Source organism: Bombina bombina, chromosome 1 (assembly GCF_027579735.1).
Source record: "Bombina bombina isolate aBomBom1 chromosome 1, aBomBom1.pri, whole genome shotgun sequence".
NCBI classification, from domain to species: Eukaryota; Metazoa; Chordata; class Amphibia; order Anura; family Bombinatoridae; genus Bombina; species Bombina bombina.
Genome location: NC_069499.1, coordinates 530670919 through 530684473, shown reverse-complemented (window position 1 = coordinate 530684473; position 13555 = coordinate 530670919). Strand labels below are relative to the sequence as shown.

General features: G+C 42.4%; 1 protein-coding gene across 1 annotated transcript in view; it reads left to right on the top strand.

Moving 5' to 3' along the window:
- CCNYL1 (cyclin Y like 1) overlaps positions 1–13555 on the top strand; it is a 201419-nt gene that overhangs the window by 126146 nt on the left and 61718 nt on the right. Inside the window, exon 7 of the mRNA XM_053698631.1 lies at positions 8437–8556. Coding sequence (XP_053554606.1) covers positions 8437–8556 — 120 coding nt within the window. The remainder of the gene's footprint in view (positions 1–8436; positions 8557–13555) is intronic.

Below are 13555 nucleotides of genomic sequence, written 5' to 3'. Positions count from 1 at the left end.
ACATTATTTGGCGCCAAGTAGGACGCCCACATTATTTGGCGCCAAGTAGGACGCCCACATTATTTGGCGCCAAGTAGGACGCCCACATTATTTGGCGCCAAGTAGGACGCCCACATTATTTGGCGCCAAGTAGGACGCCCACATTATTTGGCGCCAAGTAGGACGCCCACATTATTTGGCGCCAAGTAGGACGCCCACATTATTTGGCGCCAAGTAGGACGCCCACATTATTTGGCGCCAAGTAGGACGCCCACATTATTTGGCGCCAAGTAGGACGCCCACATTATTTGGCGCCAAGTAGGACGCCCACATTATTTGGCGCCAAGTAGGACGCCCACATTATTTGGCGCCAAGTAGGACGCCCACATTATTTGGCGCCAAGTAGGACGCCCACATTATTTGGCGCCAAGTAGGACGCCCACATTATTTGGCGCCAAGTAGGACGCCCACATTATTTGGCGCCAAGTAGGACGCCCACAATTTTTGGCGCAAAAAACGTCTAACACACATGCGTCAAAAAATTACACAACCAATGACGAAATTTTACGCCAAAAAAGTTCCCGCCAAAAATGACGCAATAAATTGAAGCATTTTCTGCACCCGCGAGGCTAACAGCCCGCAAGAAAAAAAGTCAAATTGAAATTTTTTTAAGGTAAGAAAAAATATTTATTCATATGCATTTTCCCAAAAAATGAAACTGACAGTCTGAAAGAAGGAATACTGATTATCCTGAATCATGGCAAATACAAGTTTAAAACATATTTCTTCTGTTAAGTGTAGTCAGTCCACGGGTCATCCATTACTTATGGAATATTTCTCTTCCTAACAGGAAACTGCAAGAGAATTACCCAGCAGAGCTTGCTATATAGCTCCTCCCCTCACCTGTCATACTCAGTCATTCTCTTGCAGCCTAACAGATAGGAAGCTGTGAGAGATCTGTGGTGTTTTTTAACTTAGTTTTATTTCTACAATCAAAAGTTTGTTATTTTTAAATGGCACCGGAGTGTGCTGTTTATTCTCAGGCAGCTTTAGAAGAAGAATCTGCATGGGTTTTTTTTTTCTATGGCCTTAGCAGACGTAACTAAGACCCACTGGCTGTTCTCATCTGAGGAAAAGTGAGGTAACTTCAGAGAAGGGGAATAGCATGCAGGGCCCCCCTGCAACAAATAGGTATGTGCAGTAAATTATTTTCTGAGGAATGGAATTGACTGAGAAAATACTGCTGATGCCATTGTAAAGTAAGTTCAGCCTTAAATGCAGCGATAGCGACTGGTATCAGGCTGATGTGTGTGTGTGTGGGTGTGCACTGAATGTATTTTCTAAGGAATGGAATTGACTCTGAAAATACTGTAAATACTGAAATAATGTATGAGCCTTAACTGCAGTAAATGCGACTGGTAGCAGGCTTATTAATAATAATACATAACTTTCAAATGTATGTTTAAAACGTTTACTGGCATGTTAATCGTTTTTTGTGAGGTACTTGGTGATAAAACTTATTGGGGCTTGATTTTTACCACATGGCCATTTTTGTTTTCTGCATAGAAACAGTTTCTGAGCTTCCCCACTGTTGTAATATGAGTGGGAGGGGCCTATTTTAGCGCTTTTTTGCGCAGTAAAAATTCAGTCACAATCTGTCTACTTCATCCTCCATGATCCAGATCGTCTCTAGAGAGCTCAGGGGTCTTCAAAATCCATTTTGAGGGAGGTAATCAGTCACAGTAGTCCTGTGACAGTGTATTTGACTGTGAGAAAAACGTTAATTATATAATTGTTATCCGTTTTTGGGTACTAAGGGGTTAATCATCCATTTGCTGGTGGGTGCAATCCTTTGCTAACTTAATACATTTACTGTGAAAATTTGGTTGCTATAACTATTTTTGTTCATTGTTATTTCAACTGTGTCAGTTTTTCTGTGCTTCTTAAAGGCACAGTAACGTTTTTTATATTGCTTGTAAATTAATTTTGAAAAGTATTTCCAAGTTTGCTAGTCTCATTGCTAGTTTGTTTAAACATGTCTGACTCAGATGAATCTCTTTGTTCACTATGTTTAAAGGCCAATGTGGAGCCCAATAGAAATTTGTGTACCAATTGCATTGATGCTACTTTGAATAAAAGTCAATCTTTACATGTAAAGAAATTATCACCAGACGACGAGGGGAAAGTTATGCCGACTAACTCTCCTCACGTGTCAGTACCTGCGCCTCCCGCTCAGGAGGTGCGTGATTTTGTGGCGCCAAGTACATCAGGGAGGCCCTTACAAATCACTTTGCAAGACATGGCTACTGTTATGACAGAAGTATTATCTAAGTTGCCAGATTTAAGAGGCAAGCGCGATAGCTCTGGGTTAAGGATAGAGCGCGCGGATGAGATGAGAGCCATGTCAGATACTGCGTCACAGTTTGCAGAACGTGAGGACGGAGAGCTTCATTCTGTGGGTGACGGATCTGATCCAGGGAGACTGGATTCAGAGATTTCCAATTTTAAATTTAAGCTAGAGAACCTCCGCACATTGCTAGGGGAGGTATTAGCGGCTCTGAATGATTGTAACACGGTTGCAATTCCAGAGAAATTATGTAGGTTGGATAAATACTATGCGGTGCCGGTGTGTACTGACGTATTTCCTATACCAAAAAGGCTTACAGAGATTATTAGCAAGGAGTGGGATAGACCTGGTGTGCCTTTTACCCCTCTTCCCATATTTAGGAAAATGTTTCCTATTGACGCCACCACACAAGACTTATGGCAGACGGTCCCTAAGGTGGAGGGAGCAGTTTCTACTTTAGTTAAGCGTACCACTATCCCGGTGGAGGATAGTTATGCCTTTTCAGATCCAGTGGATAAAAAATTAGAGGGTTACCTTAAGAAAATGTTTGTTCAACAAGGTTTTATTTTACAGCCCCTTGCATGCATTGCGCCTGTCACTGCTGCGGCAGCATTCTGGTTTGAGTCTCTGGAAGAGGCCATTCGCTCAGCTCCATTGGATGAAATAATGAACAAGCTTAAAACACTTAAGCTAGCTAACTCATTTGTTTCTGATGCCGTTGTGCATTTAACCAAACTTACGGCTAAGAACTCCGGATTCGCCATCCAAGCACGCAGAGCGCTATGGCTTAAATCCTGGTCAGCTGACGTGACTTCTAAATCTAAATTGCTTAATATTCCTTTCAAAGGGCAGACCTTATTCGGTCCCGGCTTGAAAGAAATTATTGCTGACATTAGGGGAGGTAAGGGCCATGCTCTACCTCAGGACAGGGCCAAATCAAAGGCCAAACAGTCTAATTTTCGTGCCTTTCGTAACTTCAAGGCAGGAGCAGCATCAACTTCCTCCGCTCCAAAACAGGAAGGAGCTGTTGCTCGTTACAGGCAGGGCTGGAAAGTTAACCAGTCCTGGAACAGGGGCAAGCAGGCCAAGAAACCTGCTGCTGCCCCCAAGACAGCATGAAGAGAGGGCCCCCTATCCGGAAACGGATCTAGTGTGGGGCAGACTTTCTCTCTTCGCCCAGGCTTGGGCAAGAGATGTCCAGAATCCCTGGGCGTTGGAGATCATATCCCAGGGATATCTCCTGGACTTCAAGACTTCTCCTCCACGGGGGAGATTTCATCTTTCAAGGTTATCAGCAAACCAAACAAAGAAAGAGGCGTTTCTACGCTGTGTACAAGACCTCTTACTAATGGGGGTAGTCCACCCAGTTCCGCGGACGGAACACGGGCAGGGATTCTATTCAAATCTATTTGTGGTTCCCAAAAAAGAGGGAACCTTCAGACCAATCTTGGACTTAAAAATCCTAAACAAATTTCTAAGAGTTCCATCATTCAAAATGGAGACTATTCGAACCATCCTTCCCATGATCCAAGAGGGTCAGTACATGACCACGGTGGACCTAAAGGATGCCTACCTTCACATACCGATTCACAAGGACCATTACCGGTATTTGAGATTTGCCTTCCTAGACAGGCATTACCAGTTTGTAGCTCTTCCCTTCGGATTAGCTACGGCTCCAAGAATCTTTACAAAAATCCTAGGATCACTTCTGGCGGTACTAAGACCGCGAGGCATAGCGGTGACTCCGTACCTAGACGACATTCTGATACAAGCGTCAAGTTTTCAAACTGCCAAGTCTCATACAGAGATAGTTCTGGCATTTCTGAGGTCGCATGGGTGGAAGGTGAACGTGGAAAAGAGTTCTCTATTACCACTTACAAGAGTTCCCTTTCTAGGGACTCTTATAGATTCTGTAGAGATGAAAATTTACCTGACAGAGGCCAGGTTATTAAAACTTCTAAATGCTTGCCGTGTCCTTCACTCCATTCCACACCCGTCAGTAGCTCAGTGCATGGAAGTAATCGGCTTAATGGTAGCGGCAATGGACATAGTACCATTTGCGCGCCTGCATCTCAGACCGCTGCAATTGTGCATGCTAAGTCAGTGGAACGGGGATTACTCACATTTGTCCCCCCTACTAAATCTGGATCAAGAGACCAGAGATTCTCTTCTATGGTGGCTCTCTCGGCCACATCTGTCCAAGGGGATGACCTTTCGCAGGCCAGATTGGACGATTGTAACAACAGACGCCAGCCTTCTAGGCTGGGGAGCAGTCTGGAATTCCCTGAAAGCTCAGGGATTATGGACTCAGGAGGAGAAACTCCTCCCAATAAATATTCTGGAGTTAAGAGTAATATTAAATGCTCTCCTAGCTTGGCCTCAGTTAGCAACTCTGAGGTTCATCAGATTTCAGTCGGACAACATCACGACTGTGGCTTATATCAACCATCAAGGGGGAACCAGAAGTTCCCTAGCGATGTTGGAAGTCTCAAAGATAATTCGCTGGGCAGAGTCTCACTCTTGCCACCTGTCAGCGATCTACATCCCAGGCGTGGAGAACTGGGAGGCGGATTTTCTAAGTCGCCAGACTTTTCATCCGGGAGAGTGGGAACTTCATCCGGATGTCTTTGCTCAACTGGTTCGTCGTTGGGGCAAACCAGATCTGGATCTCATGGCGTCTCGTCAGAACGCCAAGCTTCCTTGTTACGGATCCAGGTCCAGGGACCCGGGAGCGGTGCTGATAGATGCTCTGACAGCCCCTTGGGTCTTCAACATGGCTTATGTGTTTCCACCATTCCCAATGCTTCCTTGTTTGATTGCCAAGATCAAACAGGAGAGAGCTTCGGTGATTCTGATAGCGCCTGCGTGGCCACGCAGGACCTGGTATGCAGACCTAGTGGACATGTCGTCCTGTCCACCGTGGTCTCTGCCTCTGAGACAGGACCTTCTAATTCAGGGTCCTTTCAAACATCCAAATCTAATTTCTCTGAGGCTGACTGCATGGAGATTGAACGCTTGATTCTATCAAAGCGTGGTTTCTCGGAGTCGGTTATTGATACCTTAATACAGGCTAGGAAGCCTGTTACCAGAAAAATTTACCATAAAATATGGCGTAAATATTTACATTGGTGCGAATCCAAGAGTTACTCATGGAGTAAGGTTAGGATTCCTAGGATATTGTCCTTTCTACAAGAGGGTTTAGAAAAGGGCTTATCTGCTAGTTCGTTAAAGGGACAGATTTCTGCTCTGTCTATTCTTCTACACAAACGTCTGGCTGAAGTTCCAGACGTTCAGGCTTTCTGTCAGGCTTTAACTAGGATTAAGCCTGTGTTTAAGTCTGTTGCTCCGCCGTGGAGCTTAAACTTAGTTCTTAATGTTCTTCAAGGCGTTCCATTTGAACCCCTTCATTCCATTGATATCAAGTTGTTATCTTGGAAAGTTCTGTTTTTGATGGCTATTTCCTCGGCTCGGAGAGTCTCTGAGTTATCTGCCTTACATTGTGATTCTCCTTATCTGATTTTCCATTCAGACAAGGTAGTTCTGCGTACTAAACCTGGGTTCTTACCTAAGGTAGTTACTAACAAGAATATCAATCAAGAGATTGTTGTTCCATCTCTGTGTCCTAACCCTTCTTCAAAGAAGGAACGACTTTTGCATAATCTGGACGTAGTCCGTGCCCTGAAATTCTATTTGCAGGCAACTAAGGATTTTCTGATACCGGTTTGTAACTATCTATTGTGTGTTAAGTGGGTAGGTCTGGCAGGGAAGCACCATAATATGCTCACGGATTGCACGATTGCTAGTCTAAAAATAATTACCAACGAAATAGCTTGTAAGGCGCTCTGACAAATGCTGAGAATTTATTAGTTAGTGTGTTAAAACCTTAATTATTATAGACAATAACTTACAAGCTATTTCGTTGGTAATTATTTTTGGACATCGATTTGTGTCCAGGCTCATTACAAACCAGTATAATTATATGAGCTTGTATTTAACTTAATTTGAGTATATTCAATTGTGTGGGATTCTGACAGAGATAGCACTGCTCCAGTATTGCACCAGTCAGTTAATTTTTTGTGAGGTCAATCCTCTTTTTAGACTAGCAATCGTGCAATCCGTGAGCATATTATGGTGCTTCCCTGCCAGACCTACCCACTTAACACACAATAGATAGTTACAAACCGGTATCTCAGCATTTATCATTTATTTTAAATGCTTTTATATACACCTATTTGTGTGAATGTTTGTCACAATATATTTTAATTTCAACATATATTAAAAGTTACGTTTTATATATCATACCCAATCCTGCAAACTCATCATACAGAACTATTTACTATTAGGACTATTTGAGTGCTCTGTTATATCCATATTTTTCTCTACATTTTTTCAATGTTTATCTAGGATATTGAGCACCCCCCACCCTATTAATTAGTAAAAAAGGAAAAACCTTTTTCCTCTTGTTTATTAGGTATAATTGTGTTGGGGATCTAATATGTATTTTACTATTACAGTATCTCACTACTATTAATTATAAAACTAAGGATTTTCGTCAAACTTCTTCCCTGTTTGTCGTTTACTCTGGACAGAGGAGAGGTCAAAAGGCTTCGACTACCTCTCTCTCTTTTTGGCTTCGTAGCATAATACGATTAGCCTATGAGACTGCTGGACAGCAGCCTCCTGAAAGGATTACAGCTCATTCTACTAGAGCTGTGGCTTCCACCTGGGCCTTTAAAAATGAGGCCTCTGTTGAACAGATTTGCAAGGCTGCGACTTGGTCTTCGCTTCACACTTTTTCAAAATTTTACAAATTTGACACTTTTGCTTCCTCGGAGACTGTGTTTGGGAGAAAGGTACTTCAGGCAGTGGTTCCTTCTGTTTAATGTTCCTGCCTTGTCCCTCCCTTCATCCGTGTACTTTAGCTTTGGTATTGGTATTCCATAAGTAATGGATGACCCGTGGACTGACTACACTTAACAGGAGAAAACATAATTTATGCTTACCTGATAAATTCCTTTCTCCTGTAGTGTAGTCAGTCCACGGCCCGCCCTGTTTTTACAGCAGGTCTAAATTTTAATTAAACTCCAGTCACCACTGTACCCTATGGTTCCTCCTTTCTCGTATGCTTGGTCGAATGACTGAGTATGACAGGTGAGGGGAGGAGCTATATAGCAAGCTCTGCTGGGTAATTCTCTTGCAGTTTCCTGTTAGGAAGAGAAATATTCCATAAGTAATGGATGACCCGTGGACTGACTACACTACAGGAGAAAGGAATTTATCAGGTAAGCATAAATTATGTTATTTAGAACTTCACATATAAAGTGCCCAACCATAGCTTAGAGTGTCATAAACAAAATAAGACTTACCCTAAGACACTCATCTACATATAGTAGATAGTCAAACCAGTACTGAAACGAGAATCAGTAGAGGTAATGGTATATAAGAGTATATCGTCAATCTGAAAAGGGAGGTAGGAGAAGAAATCTCTACGACCGAGAACCTATGAAATAGATCCCCTAGAGGAAGACCATTGTATTCAAATAGGCAATACTCTCTTCACATCCCTCTGACATTCACTGCACTCTGAGAGGAAAACCAGGCTTCAGCCTGCTGTGAAGCCGCATATCAACGAAGAATCTAGCACAAACTTACTTCACCACCTCCATGGGAGGCAAAGTTTGTAAAACTGAATTGTGGGTGTGGTGAGGGGTGTATTTATAGGCATTTTTGAGGTTTGGGAAACTTTGCCCCTCCTGGTAGGAATGTATATCCCATACGTCACTAGCTCATGGACTCTTGCTAATTACATGAAAGAAATGGAAAATGGGTAACAAGGGGATTTTCTATCGTTTTAACAATAATAATTATGGAGTAGACTGTCCCTTTAATGTAACACAATGTGTGTGTTTTTATGGGTGTTTAACAGTATAACTTATTTCTCAAGGCATATCTGATATTATATGCCTTGCTGAATTAGAGGATCCGATACCATCTCTGACTGCAGTATAACGTGGCTTTTTAAAATATGTAAGTCTGCTTTGATGTGCAACTCTTGCATTTGTTTGTTATTTATGTGGTGTGATGTCAGGTGCTTGTGTTTTTCTCCACAGCGAGAAGAGGTGACAGACGAGTATTGTAAACATGATCCAGATCATAAGCACATCTACCGATTTGTGCGGACTCTCTTTAGTGCAGCCCAGCTGACTGCTGAGTGCGCAATCGTCACTTTAGTAAGTATTCATATGTCATCCTAAAACATCAACATTAGTTTAATAAAATGTACATTATTTTACGTTGAGATAATTGTGTTATGTTTATTATTGATTACATTATGAAAAAAACAACAAAATCATACATTTGTCTATATAAGGCTTCTGCAGCCTTTTACCTCCCAAGTTGTTGTTGTTGATGTATGTATGCATGTATGTATTTAGGCTAAGCTTTAAAACTTCATTAAACATTTACGGTTAGGGAAGAATGTTAAAGGAACACTTTAAAGAAATTACAGCTTGGCTTTTTTTGCATCAAAGGGACAGTATATTGAAAAATAGTTTTTCCCTTAATGTGTTTACAACTGCTTGTTTTGCCAACTGCAGAGTAAAAAAGTGTATGAAAATTAGCTTTTAATGTTTTTTGTGTATATTCAAGCTCTGATTTTGTGTTTTGAAGCCACAACCTAATAAAATGGGTTGAGCTTGTAGGTATAATCAGATCTCATTACTGTATACCATTGTGTACATATACATGTTTATCTTATATATGTCCATAAAACAATCTCCAGTACTTGGAGAGAACAATGGAAAATCATCATTGTATTACATTATCTCTGCCATATCTCACTGGGAGTGTAATTTCTTCTGCTAGCTGTGTTTACAAAGCTTATCTATAGCTTGGACCTGCAGCCACAAACTTTCAGAATAGATGGGGATACCACATGCTAAATCAACTATTTCAAATGCCAATATAAGGGTAAAGGAGCTACTTGTAAACAATTTAATACACTCCAGCAGGTAAAGTGGATCATTGGGAACAAATTAAAGGGGAGAAAACGTTAGAGTAAACTGTCCCTTTAAGCATTGCATTATAGACCCTAGCTAACTGTTTAGTCCAGTGCTTTCCAAACTGTGTGTCGTGACACATTAGTGTGTCGGCAGCAGTGTGTAGGTGTGTCCCTGCTTCAGCACAAATTTTTTTTTAATTTAAAATTATTTCTTTTGCAAGATGTACCGAGTCCATGGTTTCATCCTTACTTGTGGGATATTATCCTTCCTAACAGGAAGTGGCAAAGAGAGCACCCACAGCAGAGCTGTCTATATAGCTCCCCCCTTAACTCCACCCTCCAGTCATTCTCTTTGCCGGCTCTAAGCAGGAAGGGTAAAGTGAAAGAGGTGATAAACTTTTAGTTTTTAGTTTTCTTCAAGCAAGAGTTTGTTATTTTTAAATGGTACCGGTGTGTACTATTTACTCTCAGGCAGGAGATGGATGAAGATTTCTGCCTAGAGGATGATGATCTTAGCATTTGTAACTAAGGTCCACTGCTGTTCCCACAGAAGCTGAGGAGTACAGGAAAACTTCAGTGTGAGGAACGGTTTCTTGCTATACACTAATGAGGTATGTTCAGTCGTTTTTTTCTGGAGAGACTGTGATATTCCTGAAAGGCTGACAGTATCCCTATGAGGGAAGGGTAAGCAGTAATCCTAGTCTTATAAGGGGCATTACTAAGCTTGCATAAAGTGGCTAAACTTATGGTTGACACTCAGTTTGAATGAGATATAGCAAACGGTTGTGTGTTCTGGGAGTACGGTTAATAATACTTTAAGGGACAACTGTATTGAGGGTACACTTGGCTTTTTGGGTTTTTTATAACCCACATGGCTGTGAAAATGCTTGGTATGTTTCTTTGAAGGCCTTAGTAACATCAAGTGAGATGGGCGGGGCCTATTTTCGCGCCTCAGTTGCGCAGTTGTTTTCTTAGACAAGCAGCAAGCTCGAACACCGGAGGGTCCTGGTGAACTTCTTGGCTCAAATCGAAGCTTTATCCCCACATTACCAATCCCTAAGGGCAGGTAAGCGCCACAGCAGAGCTGTGGCAAAGTGCTGACAGGGGTTTTACCGGATTTTGACACTTTGTCAATCCGGTTTTCATATTTGGGGGTTAATTGGTTAAATTGCTTGTGGTGCAATCTTACTAAAGCTTATTGATTATACTGTAAAAATTTAGGAAAATTTGAGATAATTTTAAGCAGTTTTGCAGTTTGTGTATGCCTTTTTTCTCTTAAAGGCACAGTACCGTTTTTTATTTTTATTTATTGTTTTTTCATTAAATAAAATGTTTTCCAAGTTTGCTTGTCTCATTACTAGCCTGTTCAACATGTCTGACATTGAGGAAACTCATTGCTCAATATGTTTAGAAGCCATTGGGGAACCCCCTCTTAGAATGTGTCCCACATGTACTGATTTGTCTATAAATTGCAAACAGCATATTTTGACTTATAAGAGTTTGGCACTGGATGATTCTTAGAAGGAAATCAGGTTTTGCCATCTATCTCTCTCCAAGTGTCACAACCAGTAACGCCCGCACAAGTGACGCCAAGTACCTCTAATGCGTCTAATTCTTTCACCTTGCAAGATATGGCCTCAGTTATGAATACTACCCTCACAGAGGTTTTATCTAAACTGCCTGGGTTGCAAGGGAAGCGCAGTAGCTCTGGGTTAAGAACAAATGCTGAGCCTTCTGATGCTTTAGTAGCCGTATCCGATATACCCTCACAATGTTCTGAGGTAGGGATGAGGGATTTGCTGTCTGAGGGAGAGATTTCTGATTCAGGAAAGATGTTCCCTCAGACAGATTCAGATATGACGGCATTTAAATTTAAGCTAGAACACCTCCGCTTATTGCTCAGGGAGGTTGATGATTGTGACCCTATTGTCGTTCCAGATAAATTGTGTAAAATGGATAAATATTTAGAGGTTCCTGTTTACACTGATGTTTTTCCGGTCCCTAAGAGGATTTCGGACATTGTTACTAAGGAGTGGGATAGACCAGGAATTCCATTCGCTCCCCCTCCAGTTTTTCAGAAGATCTTTCCCATATCTGACACCATGCGGGACTCATGGCAGACGGTCCCTAAGGTGGAGGGAGCTATTTCTACTCTGGCTAAGCGTACAACTATACCTATTGAGGACAGTTGTGCTTTCAAAGATCCTATGGATAAAAAATTAGAGGGTCTCCTAAAGAAAATTTTTGTTCATCAAAGTTTTCTTCTCCAGCCTATAGCGTGCATTGTTCCTGTAACCACTGCAGCTGCCTTTTGGTTTGAGGCTCTGGAAGAGGCTCTTCAGGTAGAGACCCCATTAGATGATATTCTGGATAGAATTAGGGCTCTTAAGCTAGCTAATTCTTTCATTACAGACGCCGCTTTTCATCTGGCTAAATTAGCGGCAAAGAACTCAGGTTTTGCCATTTTAGCGCGTAGAGCGTTATGGCTTAAGTCCTGGTCTGTTGATATGTCATCAAAATCTAAGCTTTTAGCCATCCCTTTCAAGGGTAAGACCCTATTCGGGCCTGAACTGAAAGAGATCATTTCAGATATCACTGGAGGGAACGGTCATGCCCTCCCTCAGGATAGGTCAAATAAGATGAGGACCAAACAAAATAATTTTCGTTCCTTTCGAAGGGGGAGATTCCATCTTTCTCAATTGTCTGTAAACCAGACAAAAAAAGAGGCGTTCTTACGCTGTGTAGAAGATCTATTTACCATGGGAGTGATCTGCCCAGTTCCAAAAATAGAACAGGGGCAGGGGTTCTACTCCAATCTGTTTGTGGTTCCCAAAAAAGAGGGAACCTTCAGACCAATTTTAGATCTCAAGATCCTAAACCAATTCCTAAAAGTTCCATCCTTCAAGATGGAGACCATTCGGACTATTTTACCAATGATCCAGGAGGGTCAATATATGACAACTGTGGACTTAAAGGATGCGTATCTACACATTCCTATCCACAAAGATCATCACCAGTTCCTCAGGTTTGCCTTTCTGGACAAGCATTACCAGTTTGTGGCTCTTCCCTTTGGGTTGGCCACGGCGCCAAGAATCTTCATGAAGGTGCTAGGGTCCCTTCTGGCAGTCCTAAGGCCGCGGGGCATAGCAGTGGCGCCTTATCTAGAAGACATCCTAATTCAAGCGTCGACTTTCCAACTAGCCAAGTCTCACACGGACTTAGTGTTGGCCTTTCTAAGATCTCATGGGTGGAAGGTGAACGTAAAAAAGAGTTCTTTCCCCTCTCACAAGAGTTTCATTTCTAGGGACTCTGATAGACTCGGTGGACATGAAAATATTTCTGACGGAGATCAGGAAATCAGATTTTGACCAACTGCCAAGCTCTTTATTCCATTCCTCGGTCGTCAGTGGCTCAGTGTATGGAGGTAATCGGATTAATGGTAGCAGCAATGGACGTAGTTCCATATGCTCGCTTACATCTCAGACCACTGCAACTATGCATGCTCAGACAGTGGAATGGGGATTATGCAGATTTATCTCCTCAGATAAATCTGGATCTAGAGACCAGAGACTCTCTTCTTTGGTGGTTGTTACAGGATCACCTGTCCCGGGGAATGTGTTTCCGCAGGCCAGCGTGGGTTATAGTGACAACAGACGCCAGCCTACTGGGCTGGGGTGCAGTCTGGAATTCCCTGAAAGCACAGGGTTTGTGGACTCAGGAGGAGGCCCTCCTACCGATAAATATTCTGGAATTAAGAGCGATATTCAATGCTCTTCAGGCGTGGCCTCCGCTGGCTTCGGCCGGATTCATCAGATTTCAGTCGGACAACATCACGACTGTGGCTTATATCAATCATCAGGGGGGGAACAAGGAGTTCCTTAGCGATGATAGAAGTTTCCAGAATAATCCGATGGGCAGAGACTCATTCTTGCCATCTATCAGCGATCTATATCCCAGGGGTAGAGAACTGGGAGGCAGATTTTCTAAGTCGTCAGACTTTTTATCCGGGGGGGGTGGGAGCTCCATCCGGAGGTGTTTGCTCAACTGGTTCAGCTATGGGGCACACCAGAATTGGATCTGATGGCGTCTCGTCAGAACGCCAAACTTCCTCGTTACGGATCCAGGTCAAGGGATCCTCCGGCAGTACTTATAGATGCTCTAGCAGTACCCTGGTCGTTCAACCTTGCTTATGTGTTTCCACCTTTCCCTCTCCTGAACTATCTGCATTA